General features: G+C 36.5%; 1 protein-coding gene across 1 annotated transcript in view; it reads right to left on the reverse strand.

Annotated features, from left to right (window-relative positions):
* LOC148954795 (moesin/ezrin/radixin homolog 1-like) overlaps window positions 1-25744 on the reverse strand; it is a 91940-nt gene that overhangs the window by 33715 nt on the left and 32481 nt on the right. The window contains exons 2-3 of the mRNA XM_089105158.1: window positions 20748-20863; window positions 2063-2242 (exon numbers count right to left, since the gene is read on the reverse strand). Of these exons, the coding sequence (XP_088961284.1) occupies window positions 2063-2242; window positions 20748-20759 (192 nt within the window). The 5' untranslated portion in view covers window positions 20760-20863. The remainder of the gene's footprint in view (window positions 1-2062; window positions 2243-20747; window positions 20864-25744) is intronic.

Here is a 25744-nt window from a genome sequence, read left to right on the forward strand (position 1 = left end):
GATTCCTGCAATTGTAGCCACCATTCTTGTGCGCTCTGGCTGTTTAACTGGTCGCGCATGACGATGCTTTTTCTATATGATCTGGTAAGTTCAGGTAATAAATACACATTAAATGGAACTAATTACTAGAGACGTTTCAGATACCAAGGACAGTGAAAATGGAGTCTTATTTCTTGAATTTTTCGGTGGTACAATATATCTCTTGGATATTAACAAGAATATTAAATTTGATTTTTAGTTGAAAAAGACCTCCATATGCAGGTTGGTTGTAAGGGGCGCCAAATTTAAAGACATGAGACATGGGTAGAAAATCAGCAAAAAAAAGCTAAACGCATGTAGAGCCAAACAGCTTAAGATCGTGCAGCTTTTCTTTGCAGACTTAATTGTCCTTAGGAATAAACAGATTTTTAATGTTAGAATTTATATGGAAAGCAATGTCACGAATTAGATTTTTTGGTACAGATGCATTATGCGGGCCCCCCGCTATAAACAGTATAAAGGAAACCAGTCACGAAACCGATCAAGCGGGCTATTTGTAAGAGACCGCTATAGATAAATGATTGCAAAGCGTTGTTTCTCAATGAGTTACAATATTTAAACGATTGTTTTTTGGGGTTTAGGGGGGAAAAAGGTACCTCGGTTAGGTTACGTATTTAAGGGGGGACGCCAATCCAAAGCCGTTTTGGCCGATTCGAGCCCTTTTCCTGGTCGGCAAAAAGGCTCAAACACAAAGGTATCAGATTTCACACAGACTTGAGTAAACAAACTCGAAGAGGGCGACTTCCAGGGGTTCCTTACGCTTTTTAACAAAAGGAAGCCGGTTTTGAACAACTGACCGCTTTTGAACAAAAGGAAGCTTTAACCTCTCAGCATAATTTATGTGCCCACATCCGTTTGATTCCAAGCATTTTAGACTCTTTGTCGGGTGATAAGCAATTTGAAACGTTGGTATGTAAACTATTCGAAGGGACTGCACTCAGCAAGTGTTTTTTATAAAAATATCCTGCCACTGCTTCAATAGAATATTTTTTGCTGTATTTTTAAGTACCAATTACGACAATATTGACTGCAGCGATCTTGCAGGCAAACCCAAAATTGGTTTTTGAGTTTTTTTGGGATTTCAGGAAAAATAGGTGTCGGCTTTAGCATTTTGCTAAATCAAAATGTTCACCTGATTCTATTCTATTAGAAAAGACTGAGACCGCCTAACTGTCTCAACAATTAATGTCAGACAAACTCAAAACGCTTACTATGGGAGAGATAGGAAGGTCGCTTCAAGTATGGTCGCCCCTTAATATATGCTATGTTTTATCCCCCCCCCCCAATGTGTAAACATATAGCCCAAATTTGTAAAACGCAACCCTGTGAGTTGTCAGTAGTAGTAGTAGTAGTATATATTTTCATAATGTACTATTCAATAGAAACAATTAAAATACTTTAATTTGTTTAGGCCAGTTTACAAAGATAAATATAGTAGATTCCCAATAAAAGCTAAGAACAAGTAAGCAATTAAAGAACAAGTAAAATAAGTAAAGAACACGTAATTTGGGATGTATAGTTAATACACTAGACGAAAATTTTATGTTCCCTTATTTTTACTTCTTTGCCTTCATTATTTCAAGAGAACTAATCATTGGAAATGAATCGGTGCTTCAAAAAGCACGTTGAAATGATCATTTGCTTTGAATTGGGCCTATACTGTTACCATGAAATAAAATAAGGTATTCTTGAGCAACTGCTTAAGTTTAATCATTTAACATTAAAAGATTATTGAGTTTCATTTATATCAGGGTATCACGCAGCAACGCCTTCAAGAATGTTGAAATACGGCTTCGTTCCTTTTAATACGAAATTTAAATCTTGCTACTAAATTATTAACGCAAATTACGATTGATATCAAATATTAGCTCTTAAAAGAATATATATATATATATATATATATATATATATATATATATATATATATATATATATATATATATATATATATATATATATTCATTTCCTGACATTTACAGGGAAGAGCTGTCACGATTATGATTATAAAAAAAAAAAAAAATACCTTTTTATTAAGTTTCAGCCAGGTTGTATAAGACTTATCATCAGTGTACTGAAGTCCAAAGAACCATATTTCTCTAAGTCCAATAGTTTTGACAACTTGATCAAACAGCTGTTTCCCAGTGGTATTCGGCTGAATGGCGAACTCCAGTTCGGCATCCATTGTAACAACGCGTACATTTACCTGCATCAAATGAGTTGTTATATTAAAAAGCTTATAACTAGCCTTTGTCTCCCTAAAGCAACTATAAATTAGCAATAGAAAACCTTCTATTAATAATCTATTATGAATACATCAGTGAAACAACATCTGTTTCCGGCATATTTAGTACAACTTTTAAAAATAATCTAAAATAAAATAATGAACACTAAGTAATAGTTTAGGCCGGCAACTGGAAAGTCGACAATTGTCGGCGCCGAGTAGGGCTGAAACAGCTTGCCAATGGGAGGCACCAATTCACGAAAATATGTGGGGGGGGGGCAAGGGTTTTTTTCATATTTTTTTCTATTAAGGTACAAAACATTTGTCCTTGAAAATCTAGGGAAGGGGGTAATTTCCTTGTTCTTTTTTCCAACGAAAATATCAAAAAAGGTATTTTTCCGAAAGGCAACAGTGAAAATTCATACATACTTAGCCAGATATCATCACTACCGAAGAATAGAAAAAAAGAGCTTATAAAAAAATAAAAACGAATTACACTTTGTTTGTGTTGTTAAAAGGCGGACATTGACGTTCAGAGAAGAACATGCAGGCTAAGGATTGTGCTTTACACTGCTGTACTTCAGCAGTTTTCTGGTTGTTTTCTTTGGGCAGCCACTTGGATTAATGTTGTGTGTTATATCATTTTGTAATAAACAGAATTGAATTGAATTGTACAGTCGTCTTAGAACAATATTAGGTACATATGCCGCGTATAGACTTATTGAGTTTAAAGATTTTAGACTTGAAGACTTTGTCGCTTATAGACTTCTTGAGATAATCATATTCACACAAAACTGTCATAAGCCAATTTATCTATAACAATTATATGAAACAATACTATGCAACCAGGCGCAAACTTCCCATCCATTCGGAAACCGTAATATTTTATCATAAGTCCCAAAATCTTTCATATAGTTTTACTTTTTCCTGTATTTTCAGAATTCGCCAAAACCCCACCATAAATTCCAACGCATGTGCTAGTGTGGATATAAATTTGCGCATAACAGAAGTCCCTAAAGGCAATTTTATCTATAAGTGGCACTTTGTTTCAGTGTGAATTTCTAGAATACAGTCTACATTAAGTCTAGAATTTTAAAGGACTTTAGAACCATTCTCTAGAATATAAAGAGAAACAGACCCAAATCAAGACAAAAGAAGAAATGGATTAGTTGGGCTTAGAGAAGAGAGTTAGTCATGCCATATTCGTCATATTAGCAGCCTTCATTCTTTGTACAAATGGTTTGGTCATATTTCTGACTGTGACCTCTTATTAAAGTTTTGACCAAGGCTCAACCCGTCAACAGTTGATCTCTTTAGGTTTTGAGTCAGCAAAAAATAATGAAACGCAGCACACTCAACACAGAGAATAACCTGAGGTTTGCTCGTTAGCACCGGTATTAGATAAGTTCTCTAATAGCAGTGCCGAAGATCAAATGCCGCTTGTCAGGTGCCGATGACTGGCGTTTTGATGGATGACTCGCTCCTCTCTTTTCGGGAGTGAGAGTTGCCCAAAAAGCCGCTCTGGAGCTGGCGGACGAGACTCTTGGAATGGGGTAAAACAACAGTGGGCACCTTAACACTACCAAGAATGCTCTTCTATAAAGGGAGAAAGAGAGAAAGGCAAGTCCATTTCGAAATACCATCCCACAGAGAGAAGCTAATAGCCCAGTGGCTACTGGTGATATATACATTTAGAGTTTGGAGACAATGGACCCTTGTGGCATGAGCTTTGACTGAATTTTTACAATCTGTCCATAATAATAATCCTAACATAGGAATTTTCTCCCTTTCACAGCTCTGTGGGATAAAATAAATGCAAATTTGTTCAAAATGAGGAAATATTCCAGGTAACATCACTTTGAGTGATGAGCCAGATTTTATATTATTTTTCAAGGATATTTTATTGTCTATATAATCGATCTATGATAGAAAATACAAAAAGAAACTAAGCTCTTTTTGATTCCAAACGACCAGATGATTCTCAGTCGCGGATCCAGGATTTTGGAAAAGGGGAAACTAGAATTGTGCTGACTTTTTTTAGCCGATGCGTTCATAGAGAAGGGGGAATAAGTTTAGATAAAATATAGAATTGCCGCTTAAAAGGAACATTAAAGTAACTTTTATGACTTTTGGCTGTTATTCGGTAGATTCGTAAGAATCAATATGAAAGCTACCCCAAAGCCAAGAGGGGAAACAGTCAATCACTCCTCTCCCCTAGGCACATAGTTGAATTATCACCGTAAAAAAAAAGAAACCGAAATTTAGCACAAAATTTTATATAGATCCCGCTGGAATCTTCCCAAATCTTAATTATCATTTTGCAAAAAAAAAGAAATAATCAAATAAGGCCCAGAGGAAAGCCAACTAGCTCACACTTCAAATGAGAAAAGGGGATCTAGGACAAGAACTAAGATAGTGTACATGAACAAATCTCATACTCCATTTGATTCAGGTCAAGCTTTAATAATTATAAACTATGGATATGGTTAAAAAATTAGCTAGTTCACACAACTCAGGCAGATTCTTACCGGTTCTAAGCCAATCCCCATCGCGGTAGCAAAGTTGCTCCATACTTTTGGCTAAAATAAAAGTCAGTCAAACGATTTAAGATAACTATAGGCTGAAATTTGGTATTGGTTACGTGACTGGCACTGGTTTGTATATGTCCTTTTCTGCATTGTGGCATTTAAAAAGCAACAATAGAGCTTTCAGTGACTGCTTGCATTAATAGGTGGAAAAAGTTAATTTCATTCCCTATTTCAATATTCGGCCAAACTCAACAAGGTCATTCTTAAAGTTTGTTCGAAAAGATAGGTTGTCGGGCAGAAGGATTCTCTTTTTACATTTCAAACAAACCTAGCGGGCCATTTAGTTGAGCTCGCCTATACATTGATGGTGGCGGGCGTTTACCCCCCCCCCCATGGAAAATAAGGCTTTCCCAATTTGAGAGTTTTATTTTTTTAATTTCCGTTGGGGGAAGGAATTTTGGTACTTGTGTATTATGCGCCACTCACTCAAGTTTACGCTGTGTAAAATTCGAGAACACACCGGTTTTTTCGTTACTTTAGAAATAAATTTGGGCTATAGGTTTGCAAATTAGGGGGGGGGGTAAAGTATAGCGGGTCTGCATGCAAAAATGTCTTTCATACAATTATTCTGCATATCAAGGAGGCACACTTGTGCCTCTATAAAGAGGCGACCCACCACAATGTTAAGCGATTTCAGGTCCTAGAGGTCGCAGAGAGACGGCGGTGATCGCATTTTGTAGCCCAAACTCAAACTAAGAAACTTGCAAAATTTCATCCTCCTCCGACTTTATCTTCATGGGGTAAACTGGGCCGGAATTTTGGACCCTCCCACCACAGCCCCCCGTTAACGTTGTCCGATTGGGCTGAAATTTCGAGGTTAAGCTTTCCTACGGCCCGGGATCTTATCCTCGAAATTTCAGCTCAATCCGATCACTCCTTCCCTGTTTTCAAAAAACCAAATATAGCCACTTAAAATTCATCATTTCTTTTTTTTTTCTTAGCCACGCCTACAGGCCACAGTTGGCAACGGATTCGGTTGAATGAGGACTCATTCGAAGCAGAATTCGACCTGTTAGGGCATTTTGATATTTTCAGACCGAAAAAATTATCCCCCGAATTTACATTTACGAAAAACCTCGTTTTCCTATATTAGCCCATGTTAATTTTTCCCACCACAACCCCCCTTTAACGTTGTCTGATCGGGCTGAAATTTAGAGGACAAGCTTTCCTGGGGCCTGGAAGCTTATCCTCGAAATTTCAGCTTAATCTGATCACTCCTTCCCTGTTTTCCAAAAACCAAATATCAAGTTTTGCTTGCGTCAAAAAAATTCATCACCTTACTAAAAAACAATTTCAATTATGTTTCTTTAGTGTAGCGGTGAGACTCCTTGCTGTCAGGGCGCAAAACCCGAGTTCGATTCACCGTTAGATCAAATTTTTTATATACTGAATTTAAATTTTTAAAAAAAAACTCAGTTTCTTTTTTAAATTATTTGAAAAAAATTATGTTTTCTAAAGAGTTAAAGAGGATGAGTTACAAGGTCGACCCTTAAAACACCCTGTCGAGAAAGAAAAGAATAATACACAATCATCTAACAGTTAGTCAAGCAATAATAAGTAATAAACTGTACAAAAACGTGCAGAAATTATTTGAAAAAAACTACGTTTTCTAAAGAGTTAAAGAGGCTGAGTTACAAGGTCGAACCTTAAAACGTACAGGGATTAGGAGGCACAGTTGGGGGGCTGCCGCCCCACAAACCCCCCGCTTTTGCAGCATTTAAATAAAAAAAAAAAGTTTTTTAAACTGAAAGTAAGGAGCGACATTAAATCTTAAAACGAACAGAAATTATTCCATATATGAAAGAGGCTGTGCCCTCCTCAACGCCTCGCTCTTTACGCTAAAGTTTTTATTGTTTAAAAAAAAGAGTTGTGAGAAAGTCAAACTTTAGCGTAAAGAGCGAGGCGTTGAGGAGGGCACAGCCCCTTTCATATAAGGAATAATTTCTGTTCGCTTTAAGATTTATTGTCACTCCTTACTTTCATTTTAAAGAACTTTTTTTTATTTTAAGGCTGTGAAAGCGGGGGGTTTGGGGGGTGGCAGCCCACCAACTGTGCCTCCAAATCCCTTTACGTTTTAAGGTTCGACCTTGTAACTCAGCCTCTTTAACTCTTTAGAAAACGTAGTTTTTTTCAAATAATTAGATAGATAGATAGATAAGTGTATTTTAAAGCCAAATATACGGCCATGAACACAGTAAAATAACATAAATGAAAGGCACAAATAACAAAAATTTGATCACCGATCATCATAAAATACTTAAATGAAACACTACATTAACCTAATAATAGTACTTAATACTTGAATAAACAGTCATTGAAAAAACATTTAATGCTTGGAAAACACACTTAAATGAAACATTACATTTACTTTATACCGGGATTTTTATTTTTTTATTTTTTTTTTTATTTTTAGTTAACAAAATTTCCAGATACCTCGCTATTCTTCTGTAATTTTTAGTGACCATATACCTAGAAAGAATCTTTTTCTGACTTCAAACTGTCCAAATACTTTACCTCCCGTAAATACCCCCCCCGTGGAAAAGAAGGCTTTCCAAATTTGATAATTTCATTTGAGTTTTTTTTCCGTAGGGGAAAGGACTTTTGGTACTTGTGTATCATGGGCAACTCACTAAGTTTACACTGTGTAAAATTCGAGAACAAAATCGGTTTCTTTGTTTTTTTTTTTTTTTAGTTTAGCGCGAGACAAGACAGACAAGTGATAGAATATATGGGAAATATATCATTTGGGCTATTCATTTGCAAATAGGGGGGGGGGTAAAGATTTGGATAGATTGAAGTCAGAAAACAATTCTTACTTCATAATAAGCAGAATAATTGTACCTACTTACCCCCCCCCCCGAGTTTGTAAATAAATAGCCCAAATTTGTTTCATGGGAAACGTAAGTTTTTTAAAGAAAAGTAAAGAGCCTCATTAAACCAAAAATGAGCAGAAATAAAGTCAAATAATCTTCAAAGTAAAAACTAAGGAGTATAATATTTTTTTAAAAGATATAAAATATTTTTATATGAAAAAGACTATGTCAATAAAAAATGAACAGAAATTAATATAAAAAACTTTTTCCATAAAACAAGTTTGTCACAGAATAGTAAACAGCCTTGTAAAGCCAAAAATGAGTAGAAATAAATTCAAATAATTTTCCAAGCGTAAAACTAACACAAATCCCAATAAATAAATGAATTGAACCCAAATCAAACAGAAATTACAATAAATAACCTATTCAAACTCAAAATAGCAATAATTAGTATGAGTAGGGCTGAAACCCCCGCACCTCCTCAAGACCAGAACATAAACAAAATACATTTTTAATGTTTTCAGTTTTTGACTTTAACAATTCAAGAAGTATTAAAACTATAAGGAACAGATATCAGCATATGTTTATCAAACTGACAATAAACGGTTATTTTCTAATTTTTTTTAGTAAAGTGCAAATTATTTTCTGGTCTGAAGAAGACATGGGTGTTGTCAGCCATACTCCTTTTAATTTTTGCTCGTTTTGAGTTCGACTAGGCTATCTATTGTAATTTTGTTAGTTTTGGGTTTAATTTAATTATTAATGGTGGTTTGTGGTAGTTTTACACTTGGAAGATAAGAAAAACAAACTCGTAGAATTTAACAACGCTTTCGTGTGTAAAAACTTAAACAATTTAAAATTTGTTGGTTCCCAAAGCCAACTATTCTTTCGAAGGATAGCCAATCCTTAAACTTTTTGGTGCCATATGTTTTAGCTTAATTTTGATGATTGTTCGCCTATATTTTTTTCTTTTTAATTTTTTCATTTAGTTTGGCACCCGCTACTGCCAAAAATTGCAGAAGTTCATATGGAAGTCTTTTCAACACAAATAGATTTGTATTTTTTTTCTAAGTTTTTAAGATACTTCTGGTGTGTAAATTCTTCTTTTTCGCGTTTCTTTGCACTTTTCAACGAAACTAAAAAAAACTAAAATAAAACCTTTAAATTTAGAAACCTTATTTTCCACAGGGGGGGGGTATTTTCCTCGAGGGTATTTTCCAAGGAGGGGGTTACATTCCGTGGAGGTGGGGTGTATTTTTCGTAAGGGGGGGGGGGTATTTTCCGCGTTGGGGAAGTTTCTGGGGGGATAAACACCACCCCCCCCCATTCACTATATTCATTGTTATTTTACTATGTTCATGGCCGTATATTTGACTTTAAAATACACTTATTTATCTATCTATCTAATATGCAGAATAATTGTACCAAACATACTTTGCATGCAGACCCGCTATACTTCCCCTCCCCCCTAATGTGCAAATCTATAGCCCAAGTGTATTTCTAAAGTAACGAAGAAACTAACAAAAAAAATCAATGTTTTGTCGAATTTTACACAACGTAAACTTGAGTGAGCGGCGCATATTACGCACCAAAATTCCTTCCCCCTGCGGAAATTAAAAAATAAAACTCAAATTAAAGTCTCAAATTTGGAAAGCCTTATTTTCCACGGGGAGTATTTTCCGGGGGGGGGGGGGTAAAGCCCAGAAAAACATTGATATAGTGAAGGAAAGCCTTTTTTTCATTTAGTGATACATGTACTCAAATAGGAATGCGTGTAACTGAACCCTCGTGGATCTGAACCCATGTGCAACTGAACAGTTATGCACCTGAACCCTCGTGCAGCTCAACCCCATTTAACTGAACTTTCATGCAACTCGACCTCCCGGGTAACTCAGCCCCCGTTTAACTGAACCCTCGCACAACTCAACCCCCGCTTATTTAAACACTGGCACAATTCAATCCCCCTCCAACTGAACCCCTATGCAGCTTAAACTCATTCAGCTCAACCCTGATTCAACTCAACTTCTGTGTAATTCAACCCTCGTGGAGCCCCTATTTATTTCAACCCCAGTTCAACTCAACTTCCATGCAATTCAAACCTCACTTAATTCAATTTAGATTCAGTTCACCCCCATTTAACCCAAACCTGTCTGACTCAACTTCCATTCAAATCAAGGGCATTCAGCACAACACAACCCTTCTCAAATCAATAATAGGCCCGTTTTTTAGCACTAAGATCTTACATCTAAGATCTTACATCTTTCTGCAAAGATTATCGTTTTTTAACTCATCTTTGTTCTAAGATCTTACAGCTCACAGATGTTAGCAAAAAGTGTGAAGACCGCCACTGTTTTGCCATATAGAATAATGATGAGAGAACTTTGATGATCTACTCATCATTGCTCTCAGACCGCTGATCAGAGGAGAATGATGAAAGACGTTTGCACAAAAACGACCAACGATGTAAGATCTTTGTTCAAAGATTTCACTTTTAATCGTTTTCTGCCAAAAGATGTAAGATTTTAGCACATTGATGAGTGAAAAAACAGGCCTAATTAAGTAGAAACAGTAGTTCAGCCCCTTTTGTCGGAGGTGACGAAAGCTGGCTCGAATAAAATGGTCTTTTTTTATTGGTTAATTCTTTTGTTTTTTATTTCATTTTATGCCGTGTTGATGTAAAGCTATCCCCCCTCCCCCCCAAAAAAAACAAACAAATCATCGATACTTTCCCAGTATATGGGCACCAACAAGGAAACCAGTCACTAAAAACCCGTTTTTCATGACGGGTTAATTCAATAGACGGCTTCAGAGTACTGCAATCCATAACGGGGTTTTCATTGCGTATACGATATTTAAACTGTTGTTTTTTGGGGTTTAGGGGGGAGGTACCTAGATTAGGTTACGTGTTTAATATATGCAATGCTTTACCTCCCACCCCCTAATATGCAAATATATAGCCCAAATTTGTTTATAAACTATTATATATTCGTCCTATTTTATTTTATTTCATTAGCATTAACCAAACTTGACTTTTTAGAAGGGCCCATATAATGGAAAAATACCAAATCATCGTTCTGTCATATATATTTGCAAATTAGCAAAACTTATGCACAGGGCCTGAACACACTTGATGGTCACGGTCGCAGCAATAGACTAGGGTTGCAGCAATAGATGTACCCTAGTACAGAGAAAACCAGCACATACTTCAGGAATGATGGCTATTATTTAAATTCACCTTAATAGTAATAGTTTGTTGAAGAAACAAATTTATGGGGATATTTAAAAAGAGCTGGAAACGCTGATAAGTCTATCATTTTTGTATTATTTATCCGGTACTAATCGGGCAATAATATATCGTGGAGAGCTGTTTAAGGTCTTTTCGAAGCTAGCATTTACATTTATGCGCTTTTTATAATTTCGTTGTGTTTAACACTATCATAAAATGTCTTATGGCAACAAAATTTAATTTTAGTGTCATTTCTGGAGTGCAAAGGCTAGAAATCATAAAAGGTTTATCACTGAAATCTAAATTATCAGAGACCCTTAAACTAGCGTTTAAAATCCCCCTACTGAATACTTCCTTTTCTAGTCACCTATGCATGTGGAAAAAACTGAGTTTTCAGAAAACTACCGAGTGAAAAAAATTCATTCAAATACATGTTCGATTCCTGGGTATTTTATTGGACGAAAATTTTTCTTTCAAACATCACTGTGCTCTTGTCGAACTTAAGCTCTGCAGAAACCTATGAGTTCTTCGGAAGCTTCGTCATTGCTTCCCTGGTTCAATAATAAAGATCTTCTTTCATTACCTCATTCAACCTTATATATACTACTGTCCAACAGTATGGTTATCGACATTCTCTTCTTTTACCTTCTTTGTCAAAACATATAACAGAGCAATTGAATTAGTGTCTGAGGTGAGAAACCAGCTCAGCATTAATTTATTGGATGGCCAATCCACATACATCTTCTTTCGTTTTGTTTCACTTTTTAAGTATTTTCATGGACTCCTCCCAAGCTTCTTCAAACAATTATAACTTTTAAATTCTGAACTACGAAAGGAATCTTGTGTTTCTTTTTCTCTCAGAAATGACGGATGTTTTCATTCACGAACTAAAACCATAAGATCAGATTTTAATCCAGTTTTATGTTGTGCCTTCGTATGGAATTCCCTACCAGTTAAAATTAGCTTACAGCTATGTCATTCTAATGGACAATTTAAAAGAGCTAACCGACCACCTCTAATACCTAGACAGTTATTAGTTCTCTCCTCCCTTCTCTTGTTCCCCTCTATCTTTCCTTTTCAATTCCTTTAGTTCATTTATTTTGACTGACACAGTTTTTTTTGTTTTTTTTTTCTTTGTCGTTTTTTTTTCTTATTCTTGTACTTTTTTTTGATTTTACTCAAACATGTCCTTCTGTTAAAAATCACCAGTTTTTTACCAAGAAAATCATCAAAAATTACCAGTTTTTCACCAAGAAAATTACCAGTATTTCACCGAAATAACCAAAAATCACTAGTTTTCACCAAGAAAATAACCAGTATTTCACCAAAATCTCCGAAAAAAATCACCAAAAATCTGTGGTCAATAATGATAGGCTTCACACCAAAAAGACACGTTGGGTACCCTGAACTAAGACATTATGTTTTTCAAAGGCTATTGCTCAAGAAGGAAGAGAATTCATACCAAAAACTGGAATTCCAATCAAAACTGAAACTGTGACCCTTAAATCCTGTTTCTGCACATAAGCAACCTTTTTATTTATTTGACTACTATTTTACTTTCCTTTGTCTTTACTTTGCAAAATCTTTTCTTTTTCCCAGGTTTCCATTCAAAAGAATAATTATAATAATCCTTTTTCGTCCTCAAATCGAATTCTACACGGAATGCAAAGCAAAAAACAGTAATACAATATAATTGGACAGAAACAACAGTGAAAAAGAGCATGAAAGAACGGAATAAAGCATATTTCCTCTCTTTGTCATAAGATTACTTGCCAATTGCAAGAATAATAAAACAGAACACCTATTCCAAAGTTACTTCAGCCCCTAAGTCCAGCAAGCACAGGGAATGTGCATGATTTGAATCTAGTCTATAATACGAATATAATAGGCCAAAGCAGGAATATCAGACTTAAATTTAATGTAGCATCAACTATAAAACATTTCTAGCGAGGCTCGTCCCATGTCAACATTCTGCACATAAGAAAATCAGATGAAAAATTTGCTTTTGAACTTCTCCCTTAGGAGTCCATTTACTTTAATGCTAAAGATTAATTTCTGAGCAAACTCCCATCAGAAACGTAGTTACGCTAAACCTAATCTCAGACCTGGTAAGGGTGAACTATGCACGTTTCTGTATGTGTCATAGACAAGTAGGCTAGGTGTGACAAAAGCCTAAAGAACCAAACAAAATTATGACGATTTCTCTGTTTAGTGTGTTCAAGACTCTAAAAACAAAATATATGTTGCGTTCGAAACCTAGTATCTTTTCTTTTCCTTCCCTGAGACTGTTAAGTCCCTTGGAAAAAAAACCTATCCTAGGCTGCTGAATCTATGTTCATGTGGGACTATGCTTTCTTTACCTGAAATATATTTTTTTGTTTCTGAGCCTCAATCCGTTTATAGCACACATGACCCATAAGGGACACACATGTATTTATAAATTAAAATTTGTAACTACGGGGAAGCCGATTGCCAAGCTAAAAGGATACAGAAAACCTCAAAATAACGCCATTATTTAGAAATAACGAATAAAAACAAAACATAAAATATGAAAGTCACTGATTATTTCACCTCAGTAAGACAGTGGAAACCAATCATACATGAAATGTCAACCACTTATGCAGAAAATCTCCAAATTGAATGAAAGTCACCCAAAATCACCAAATTAAAAAAGAAAATTATCAAAAATCACCAGATTCAAGAAAATTACCAGAAAAATTTTTCACCAGGAGAATGAAAAATCCCCAGATCTGATGATAAATCCTTAGTGGTGGCAACCCTGCTTGCGTGTTATACACCACTCAGTCAAGTTTACGCTGTGTAAAACTCGGGAACAAACCGGTTTCTTCGTTAGTTTCTTTCAGCTTAGCGTGAGACAAGACGAAGACAAGAGACAGAATAAACGGTAAATATATAATTTGGGCTAAATATTTGCACATAAGGGGGGAGGGTAGAGTATTTGGACAGTTTGAAGTCAGAAAACAATTCTTAGCTCATAATATCCAGAATAATTTTATCACATTTTGCATGCAGACCCGGTATACTTTACACACCCCCCCCCCCCTAATGTGCAAATGTATAGCCCAAGTTTGTTTCTAAAGTAACGAAGAAACTAACAAAGAAACCGGTTTGTTCTCGAATTTTACATATCGTAGAGTGAGTGGTGTATAATACATAAAGTACTGGAATGAATAATGGAGAGAGCCGGATTTCCTGGTATTATTTAAAAACGATCACAAATTAAATACATAAAAAGGTTTTAACTGAAAGTAAGGAGACACATCGAACCTTAAAACGAACAGAAATCATTACATCTATGAAAGGAGTTGCCCCTTCCACAAGACCTTGCTCTTTACACTAAAGTTTTGACTTTTTGTCCTAATTCTTTAAGAACGCTTCCTGAAACTCAGTGGCCGTTTCATTAGAATAATAAGCTTTGTTTTAAAATTCTAAAAAAAAACTTTAGCTTGAAGAACGAGGTGTCGAGGAGGATGCAACTCCTTTCATACACGTAATAATTTCTGTTCGTTTTAAATTTTGATGTTGCTCCTTGCTTTCAGTTGAAAAAACTTGTTTTTTTTTAAATTTAATTTCTGATCGTTTTTAAATAATACCAAGAAATCCGACTATCTCTCCATGAAAAATTCAGGTACTTGTGCATTACACGCCACTCAGTCAAGTTTATGGGTTGAACCGGGAACAGACTAGTGAACAGAACTGAGAACAACCCAGTTTCTTCGTTACTTTAGAAACAAATTTGGGCTATATATTTGCACGTTATGGGGGGGGGGGTAAAGTAAAGCGGGTCTGCATGCACAATGTGTTAGGTACAATCATTCTGCATATTATGTACTAAGAATTTTTTTCTGATTTCAACTGTCCAAATACTTTACCCCCCACCCTTATGTGCAAATATACAGCCCAAATTATATTATATATTTCCCATCTATTCTGTCACTTGCCTGCTGAAAAAACTAACGAAGAAACCGGTTTGTTCTCAAGTTTCACACAGCGTAAACTTGAGTAAGTGGCCCATAATACACAACCAAAATTCTTTCCCCTACAGAAAAAACTCAAATATAATTCTCAAATTTGGAAAGCCTTATTTTCCGCGGGGGGGGGGGTGGGGGGGTATTTTCTGGGGGTAAACGCCTAGAACTAGCTGTTAGTATTTTTAACAATCTGCATCCACACAGTTGTTTCAATTTAGTTCACCATAATCTCCAACGTTCCCTGAATGTTTCACTGCAATACCTTTAGCTTCATTAGCACTAGTAGCAGTCGCCGTATAGTAGTTGTAGCAGTAGCAGTCTTTGTACCAGTAGTAGTAGCAGTGTTAGTAGTTGTAGTAGTATGCACATCTTGCATTTTGCATAGTTCAACATCTCCCGTAACATATCCTGAAAGTTTCAACTTAATACCCAAAACCCTTCCTAGATACTGCTGATACGCCCTTTGATAACTTGCTTGTAAAGAGTGTGTTTTTATATAGTTCAGCACCCCCCTAAACATTCCCTCAAAGTTTGAACTTCCTACCTTTAGCCTCAGAAGTAGTAGTCGTAGTAATAATAGTAATAGTAAAAGAAGTAGCAGCAGACATAGTAGTCGCAGCATGCATAAAGTGCTCCCTGAAAGTTTCTTTTGGTTAGTTCAACATTCCTCAGAATATGTCCTTGGTCAATTGATCATCATTCCCTAGAAGATCCAACTTAATATCCTCAGTCATTCTTGAGCCCCCCCCCCCTTTGAAAACCAGTATACCAACATGTTTTGATTTAGTTCAACTTTCCCCACAACATTCTCCGACCTTTGGGATGTCCACCCCCCACAGCCCTCGGGGCAAGGGCTGTAAGTCATACAATTTACCTATTGTTTATATATAGTATTTGTTATTGGAAAAAGGGTCAAACATGCCGACCTTTCTTAATAACAAATACTATATGGAAACAATGGGCGAATTGCATATACAGCCCATACTAGTTTGGCTGTGGGGGGAGGGGTGACATCACAAGAGACATAGTTACTGGACCTTTCAACTTTGCTGAACAAAATGACAGTCAAAATTTTGATTGGATGTGTTTGAAGAATTGACGGGCATGGGACTGGTTGCCCTTTAATCACTTTTGACTCTTAAAAAGGGCACTAGAAACTTCCATATCAAATCGAATGAGCTCCTTCCGAAGTTTCTACGACAACTTCTTATATACGAAGTGCCCTGGTGAAAAGGAAAAATAATACATTGTACCCACATCGCTCTTTACTCAGGCAACGTTATTGCGCTGTCTATGATTTAAATAGTATGGTTAGAGCTATAAATATTATCGCTGGTGAATGACTAATAAGCACTTTATAAATCAGTTTTTATTTTTATTTTGTGCAGGCTAGTTAAGGGCTTTCTTGCTCCTAAGAGCAACATCCTGTTTTTTTAGTTACGCTTTATGTTTTAAATAAAGTACTAGTTGCACGAGAGTTCAGTTAAATGGGGACGAGTAGCACATGGGTTGAGTTACACGTAGCTCTAGTTAAACGGGGGTTCATTTAAATGAGCGTTCAGTTATATAGGGTTTAGTTACACCGGGGTTCAGTTGCAAGAGGCAAGACCGTATCCAGGGGAGGTTTGGGGTGTTTGAACCCCTCCCCCGAAATGTTCGTCCGATTCGTAAAAACGTAGCAAAAATGAAATAAACAAATTTTGATATTTTTGCTGAATTTTTTTGTACCCCCCCCTCCCCAAAAAAAAATTCCTGGCAAGAGGGTTCAGGTAAAAGGAGTTGAGTTGCACGAGGGTTTAGTTACATGGTGGTTCAATTGCTCAAGGGTCAGAGGTACGAGGGTTCAGTTGCACAAGGGTTTAGTTACATGGTGGTTCAATTGCTCAAGGGTCAGAGGTACGAGGGTTCAGTTGCAAAGGAACCGCTCAAAGTCAAAGATGATGCATTCAAGACAAAGACTTGTAAAAACCAGTACAAGTCAGGATTACCATGCCAAATTTTCACCGAATGTCTTGAGGTGTTTAATCCAAACTGAATTTTCACCCTATATATATATAACTTATGTTAAAAAAGTTATTCCATGCTATGAAGTATTCTTGGGAAATCCAACCTTTCAACAACAATATTTAGTCTTTCATTTTTTTAGGGAGGGTAATAATTTTCAAAGAGGCGGAATAGGAGTGAACAAAGTAGCCAACCCATTGCATGCCATGTTAAAGATATCAACCGCGATTTAGTTTGCTCATTTTTGGAATACTTTGATGGTATTTGCCCTTAAATGGATAATAACACCCTACTGGCGCATTAATTTGCAAATATTATCTGTATAGCCCCTAGCTGATACTATCAATCTGGCCTCTATTTTACGCATAACTATGATTCATTAGTTTAAGATGTTTTCCGTTTATGCTATTTCAGAGGAAATGTCAAAATGCAACCGAAAAATGTGGTCCATTCCATTTTTCTCAACAAGATCCTCAAGGGTTTGCTTTTATATTTCAAGTATATTTTATTAGAAATTTCTCTTCTATTTTTATGAAATATGGCTCAGCTAAACATAGCTGCAGAGCCTGCAGAATCTGTCTCAATAAAAAATAATTCTGAGTTTTTTTTGAAAAATACAAATATAAAAGAAAAACAATTAACAAGCACAAGCATGAATAGTTTCTGGTTGATGACATCAACCTGGGGGTTTTAGGCGTATTTCCCCCTGAAATATCAACCCCGCAACATTCAACAGTTTTAGTAAAGAACGTCTCCAAAAAGTCATCAAACCCAGTTCATAAAAAAAGTATCGGTATCGCCCGCTAGGCGTAAATCAGACGGTTATCTCGTCTGAAGTACCTTTAAGGGGCATTTTTTTCTAATTTCCCATCGTCTTGGTCTAGTACGGACATCTTATACATGACATCAGTTCGCCCCTTACGATCGAGAACACTTCCATTAGGTCTGAATCTGAAGGTTTCCCGTCTAAAGTACCTTTAAGGGGCGTTTTCTTTCGTTTTTTTTTTAATTTAACTTCAATAGCATTGAGTCAAACTGCAAGTCAGAACCAAGAAAATGAAGACGGACCGAACTACTACTACTACTACTAACAACTCACCGCAGCACCAAGCTACCTGAGACCAACACAAATACGCACGCTCCTCCTCCATCCCAATCTATTCAAGGACTCTGTCTTTACACACTCACATGAAGTTTTCATGTCTCTTAAATGTTTCTTTCTGACATCTTTCCAACCCAAGGGAGGGTTAATTGCTTTCTGTTTAGCCCTAAACGGTTAACCAAAAAGAACAATCTTTAGCAATCTGTTATCCTTCAGCCAAATAATAGGCGCTAGCCATCTCAGCCTTTCTTTCATTATATCCCTAGAGAGCGGTATTGAACCACATTTTTCGTACAGCCTATTGTTTGAAATACGGTCAGTCAGCCGGGTGCCCAGAACAATCCTTAAGCAATTTCTCTGGAAAACATCTAGCAAATCTTCATCTGCTTTTTGAAGCGCCTATACTTCAGAACCATATTTGACTACTGTCATCACTGTAGCTTCTAATATTCTAATCTTGGTTTGCAGACTTATCTTCTATTCTTCCAAACTTTTTTTTTACTGTGAAAAAACACCCTGAGCCTTGGCAATTCTACTTTTAACATCTTCACTGCTCCCACCATCTCCACCAACAATACTACCAAGGCAAGTGAAGCTGCCCACTTGATCAATCTTTTAGTTACCCAACGTCACTTTTTCATCTTCACTTATTCCTAGCCTTAGTGACTTAGTCTTTTTAACATTAATTTTCAAACCAATTCTAGCACCCTGAACTCGCAAAACCTCTAAAAGTTCATTCATTTTGCTCACACTTTCCTGTAGGTTGCTTAAATCGTCGGCATAATCAAAGTACAGGAGACTTTTTCCTACTCATTTGATGACGTGGTCTCCCATTGCCTTTCCTGTGCTCCTAAAGAAAAAATCCATCAAAATAATCTATATAAATGGGGATAGAACACAACCCTGCTGAACTTCTGATTTAATACAAAACCAGCTGCTAACCTCATCTCCTACTGCAGCAGTGTTATTCTCGTACATAGCACTAATCCCTTTAATGTATTTGTCTGGTATACCATACAAGGATAAAACCTTTGCTAAAGCTCTTCTATCAACAGAATAGAACGCTTGCTCATAATATATAAAACTGAGGACCAAAGGTTTTTGACAGCTCAGGCACTTCTCAATTATTAGTCTAAGAGTAAAAATTCGGCCGACGCCGAATTTTCGGCCGAAATTTCGGCCGAGGCCGAAAAAGAAACTACCTTTTCTAGAACCGCACTGTTCTCCTCTTGAAACTTTGTCTACAGCATCTCTCAGTCTAAATATTACTCAGTCTCTCAGTCTAGATCTCTCAGTCTATCATATTACTAAGTAATTTGCTACCTACTGAGACCAGACTAATGCCTCGATAATTATCACACTCACTTTTATCACCTGTCTTATAAAGTGGCTTAATTAAGGTTTTCCTAAAATCGTTAGGTACTTCCCCGTTTTCAAAAATCATATTCATAATTTTCAGTAACTTATTTCTAACCTCCGAGCCACCACACTTAAGAAACTCATTTACCCCCCTACAGCACCTGGAGCCTTATTGTTTTTTAATCCTTTTAGTACGGTCGCTAATTCTTCCTCACAAAACAAATCTTCCTTCACATCCAAGGTATCATAAACTTTTTCATTTTCCTCTATATCATCACCTGCTACTGTGTTCCAACTGAGCACATTATCAAAATTTTCCACCTGTTCCCCGTTACCTCTTTCCGTCTAACAAATTTTGGCCCCATTCATGTCTTTCACTCAAACATGTCCGGACTGACCGCCCCTTTTCAATTTGCTAACATGTCAGTACAATATTATACTATTAAACTCCATTATCGGACTCCTTATTTCAAATAAGCAAGCAAGCATGATAACTCATATCCCCAGCCCCAAAGAACACGAAAAGAAAAATTAAAATTAACAAAAGTAAATCTTATACGATGTTCTCAACCATCTATCGTACTTGTATTTTGGAGTATAAGTAGAATTGTCAAGAATCCCTTCTTTTCTTCATACTTTTTAAGTGTCTTACTTTTCCTTTAACTATTCTATTTTACATTTGGGAGAATTTTGGTGAAGAGAGATGAATTCCTGGGGGACGAAGGGAATCAGCTGAACATCCAACCTGGCATCTACCTTACACATGAACTCTGGTTCATTAATTTAAGCTGTTTCCCCTTAACTCACACTGATAATATGCCGATCAATACAGTCAATCTGACTTCACAACCCAAGTGTTACGAAAAATGCTTTCATCCAAAAGGATTATCATTCGAAGGTGATCGGCAATAATAATTTGCCAAATAAAGCCTCTAGAAAAACTGGTAATGTTAGATGAACCAGTGAAGTTTGCTATGGCTCTATGCAGAGCTGTATCCAGTTTTTTTTTGTTGTTGGGGGGGGGGGGGTAATTTCTTAAGGGGGAGGTTAAAAAGCACTATAAAAAAACAGATCAAATTTGTTCGTATGCATTGTCGTTAGGTTACGAGTAAGGCAAACATTTTGTGGGGGGGGTCAAACTCCCTAGCCCCCTTTGGATATGGCCTTGACTATGTATAAGAAATTCACTAAGAAAGGAAAAATCATGTTTTAAATTTCAAAGCCACAATGTGGTTACATGAGAAAAATAAATAGCCCCTCTGAAAGGCTCCCTGAAACATTGACACTGAACTACTGACGGGTGCACGAGTAGAACGTGGGGAAACAGTGGGATAAGAATTAAATTATGCATGTTAAAATAATATATAATGAAGATAACAAAGATATAAAAAAAAAATACTCACTGCTTTCGGCATCTTGACGTTTATCAATCTCAGCAACCAACTTTAAAATCTTGTACTCTAGTGGTCTACTTGTAGTCCCTCCGAGATCACCATGCAAGCAGTTAAGGCGGTTTCACCTAAAACGTATTTTTATTAATAAAATTTATTTCAGATATTAAATTACTTAAATCAAATATAAACATTGGATGACCAATGAAATTTCGAATGGAATGACAATGAAATAAAAAATACATTTATTGTTACGACTTTGTAACAAAAAAAAATATTCCGACGTAACCATAGTTAATGAAAGCTATGTTTTCACAGAAAAAAGACGTTTTATTTTCCATTAATCTCTAAAGCACTACTCTCTCGATATAAATACACCAGTGGGAATCAATTTACATTCACTATTTTTAAATTAGTTTATTTTCGTTAATTTTTATATTTAAATTAGTTTATTTTCGTTAGTTTTTACTGTTTTTTTTTAAATCCGTATCATAATATAACGATATATAGGATAAAGATGCTTTTTATATTGGGCAGTAGGCATAAAAGGGAAAAAATAATAGTAAAATATTCTGGTTAAATATTATTTCAGCCTGAAATAGTTTATTATTTCACCTGAGCGTTCCAAAGAACAACGAATTTTTTTCAGTGGTTTGCAACATCGTAAACTATTGTTGAGTTATATCTATTTTTGGTGAGGAGGGGGTGGCTCTTCAAATACATTCATCTTTTTGTACAGAAAAAAAAATCGACTTATCACACCACATGCTGATACATCAAGGAGGCACACTTGTGCCTCTTTAAAGAGGCGACCCACCACAATGTTAAGCGATGTCCGGTCCTAGAGGTCGCAGAGAAACGGCGCTGATCGCATTTTGTAGCCCAAGCTCAAACTAAGAAACGTGCAAAATTTCATCCTCCTCCGACTTTATTTTCATGGGGTAAACTGGGCTGGAAGTTTCGACCCTCCCACCACAGCCCCCCTTTAACGTTGTCCGATCGGGCTGAAATGTAGAGGTTAAGCTATCCTAGGGCCCGGTAGCTTATCCTCGAAATTTCAGCTCAATCCGATTACTCTTTCCCTGTTTTCCAAAAACCAGATATAGCCACTTAATGTTCATTTCTCTTTTTTTTATTAGCCACGCCTACAGGCCACAGTTGGCAACGGATCTGGGTGAATGAGGACTCATTTGAAGCAGAATTTGACCTGTTAGGGCCTTTTGATACTTTCAGACCGAAAAAATTATCCCCCGAATTTACATTTACGAAAAACCTCGTTTTTCTATAAGAGCCCATGTTAAATTTTCCCACCACAGCCCCCCTTTAACGTTGTCCGATCGGGCTGAAATTTAGAGGATAAGCTTTTAAAGGGTCTGGGAGACTATCCTCCAAATTTCAGATCAATCCGATCATTCCTTTCCTGTCTTCTGAAAAAAAAATATCAAGGTTTGTGGGGATTTCCTTACGCCCAAAATAGATTCTATAGGCTAAACATAATATAACAAGTACCTCTGTTGTACAGTGGTCGCTACTTCTGGAGGTCAGGAGGGCGATGCGGGTTTGAGTCCCCGTCAGAGGAATTATTCTATATACTGAATTAAAGTTTACAAAAGAAACTCGGTTTTTTTTTTAATTCCAATCTATTAATTGCGTTGACTTAACAGGTATGTCCAAAGTAAAATCACAGTCTGCCTTCAAGTTTCATGCAAGTCGCCACAGCTTTGGTAAAATGCTACGTATCCACATGCATGAATACAAGTTGAAAAAAGAAATTCTTACTGTGTATTTGATTTGAGTGTTAAGGAACTAAAAGCCTTAACACAAGAATCTTCAAAAGCGGGGGATTTCGGGGGCAGCAGCCACCCAACCTTAACTCCTGACACGATCAGCTAACAGTTAGTCAAGCAATAATAAGTAATAAACTGTACAAAAATGTGCAGAAATTATTTGAAAAAAAAACTACGTTTTCTAAAGAGTTAAAGAGGCTGAGTCACAAGTTCGAACCTTAAACGTACAGGGATTAGGAGGTACAGTTGGGGGGCTGCCGCCCCAAACCCCCCTTTCGCAGCCTTTAAATAAAAAGTTTTTTAAACTGAAATTAAGGAGCGACATTAAAACTTAAAACGAACAGAAATTATTCCGTATATGAAAGGGGCTGTGCCCTCCTCAACGCCTCGCTCTTTACGCTAAAGTTTTTATTGTTTAAAAAAAGAGTTGTGAGAAAGTCAAACTTTAGCGTAAAGAGTGAGGCGTTGAGGAGGGCACAGCCCCTTTCATATACGGAATAATTTCTGTTGGTTTGAAGCTTTAATGTCGCTCCTTACTTTCAGTTTAAAAAACTTTTTTTATTTAAAGGCTGCGGAAGCGGGGGTTAGGGGGCGGCAGCCCCCCAACTGTACCTCCTAATCCCTGTACGTTTTAAGGTTCGAACTTGTGACTCAGCCTCTTTAACTCTTTAGAAAACGTAGTTTTTTTTTCAAATAATCTCAGTAAGAATTAACAGTAAAATCTAATTTACTATGTAATATCGTTTTATTTGAACATTTAAATTTGAATTACAAACGTTCATATTTTACTCATTATTTTGTAGTTATTTAAAGCCTGGTTTTCAGGTCATCCATATCCAACACCGAGTTCGACAGGGGATGTGCGGATTATCGTTCTGATTGCCGTGTTCAACACGGGCGAATGTCTTTTCAGAACCCGTGTTCAACCATGCCATTCTGGCGCGTTGGAATTTTGAGGAACTCGTGTCCAACACGCTAGGAACCCGAAAGATGAAATCGCTTGGACATAGAATATTTTCAATCGGAGCACATTTGGAGGTAGGATAGTTTCATTCCAGTGCATCGATATTTTATGCATGATGCAAACCTTGGAAAATCTTAGATGTTGTTTTACTAGCCCGAGACTGCTTCGCCAGGAGGGGGGGGGGCACTCGTTTTCCGCCATCTAATGTTTATCTCAGACCGCCACAAGGGTCGCACATTCCACCAAGCTTAGCACACTTCCACCAAACTTGGCTTGCACCAAACTGTGTACGTGATCTCTGAAAGTGGGCACTCCTCGATGTTCGCTAGGGGTTCGGAGCCACTCTTTCTCTTCAGGTTGATTTATCTTTGAAATAACTAATTGTTGCCACAGTAGCACCGCCACTTGCCGCAATCAAAGTTTTTGTTAAAAAAATGTGTAAACAGCTATATTTTCTTCATCCACTTGCTTAAACTTACTTCATTAAAGGAAAGGAGGCAAATGGCTCCCCTCTAGCAATAGAAAAATACCTTTGTTGGCAAATTCATAAAAAAATCGAAAGAAATACCCCCCCCCCCCCGAGATTTTTAACATACCTTTTTGTATCTTTAAATACAAAATAAAAAAAAACTTAACCATCCCTACATTCTCCTGAAACGGCACCCCTAAGGACAAGAATTTGAAAAGGAAGGGCTAAGGCTCCTAAGTCACAGTGGGAAAGGAGCAAAAATTCTGAACATGTGAGTTTTAAGACACGCCAAATCTCATAGTCAACAGTTTTACTTCCAATTTAAATATATTTATGAATAATAATATGAAAAAATCACTGTTTTTGCCAAGGAGGCTTCAAAACTTGCCCTGACCTTTAAAAATTAAAAAAAAACTTCGGTTCGACACGAACGGTTATTCAAAAATAAAGAGGTAGCTCTTGAAAAATTTAAATCATTTCACAAAACAACTAAATCCGTGAGTCATAATGCGTCGGGTAGCCTAATGCCATAAGATCATCACCCATGTGGGATGTTTAGAATGGCTTTGCATACGAATCCCAAGCATGACATCAGACAGAAAATTTAATGACAAACAACTGCTAAAGAAGTTGTTTACATTGCAGAAACACACACCAAAATCCACAATAAAGACGGCTGGTTTTTATATTCTCCAAGAGCAAACATCTTTTCTTCTATGGTATTTATATTACATGAAAAAATAAGATTTTCTATTAACGGCAATACCAATTTTTTGTCAGGTTATTTTGTCAGTTTATTCATTTAAAGTTACATTCCACTGTCTTATATAAAAAAAATTCCCTCTTGTTCTACTTGTTGCTTATGATGGAAAGGCAGTGTGGTCTTCGTCGCTATTTATTTAAAAAAGATAATTGGACTTCAGCAGTCATTGATTAGGTGGGGGTCAAGAGATGACTGATATCGTTTTTTATCTTTTTGGGGAGATCGAGCCACTCAAAGGTTGAAAAACGATGATTTAATCACTGTATCCCAGACTATGAGCATTAATGAAGGAACTGGAAAAGTGAAATACTTTTAAGATCTAATCTAGAAGCAGGAGCTGAATCGAGTATCTAAACTCGCCCCAACTGGACCCTCTAATATCAAAGAAAATTCATACAGGAAGTGAAATGTCCTGACACCAGAACTCTGATTACAAGAAGTGTTCCTAAAAAAAGACAAGATTTTGAACAAAATAAATTCTAAAAAAGTTAAAAATGGCAGAAATACGCTGAGTAAAATCTAAACAGGAATCGATTTGAAGCACGTTTTAAGAATGTGCGCACTCAATACAGGTATGCGCCATAATTGGCATGATTAAAGCTCAAACAATCCCTTCTACCATTTAACCAACCTTACCGGCCTTTCTTTTGCTAAGTGTCAAGCAGTTAGTGTCTTTAAACATGTTGTAAAATTGGTTGTATCTTCAAGTGCTTGTGCGTTCGAGTACCCCAAAATTTCTTACCCCCTTAACACCCCCCCCCTCTGGGTATGACCTTGACCTTGGTGGATGGCCGGAAGGGGAATATGGAAAAAAATATCTCGATGCACGCATCGCTACATGACAAAAATTTCTTCCATCTATATCTGCGACTTTTGTTGATTTAAGATAGGGATAAGAGATTCAACCTTTTGAAAACTAATTTTTCACTGTGCATGACATTTATAAAACGTTAATTAAACAACAAAGATTTGGACTAAGTTTAAAGTAAAAATCAAATCAAGATGAAATGAAGTTACAAGGAATGA

This window comes from Artemia sp. Qi Xiang Cuo, chromosome 2, assembly GCF_049724085.1.
Source record: "Artemia sp. Qi Xiang Cuo chromosome 2, ASM4972408v1, whole genome shotgun sequence".
NCBI lineage: Eukaryota > Metazoa > Arthropoda > Branchiopoda > Anostraca > Artemiidae > Artemia > Artemia sp. Qi Xiang Cuo.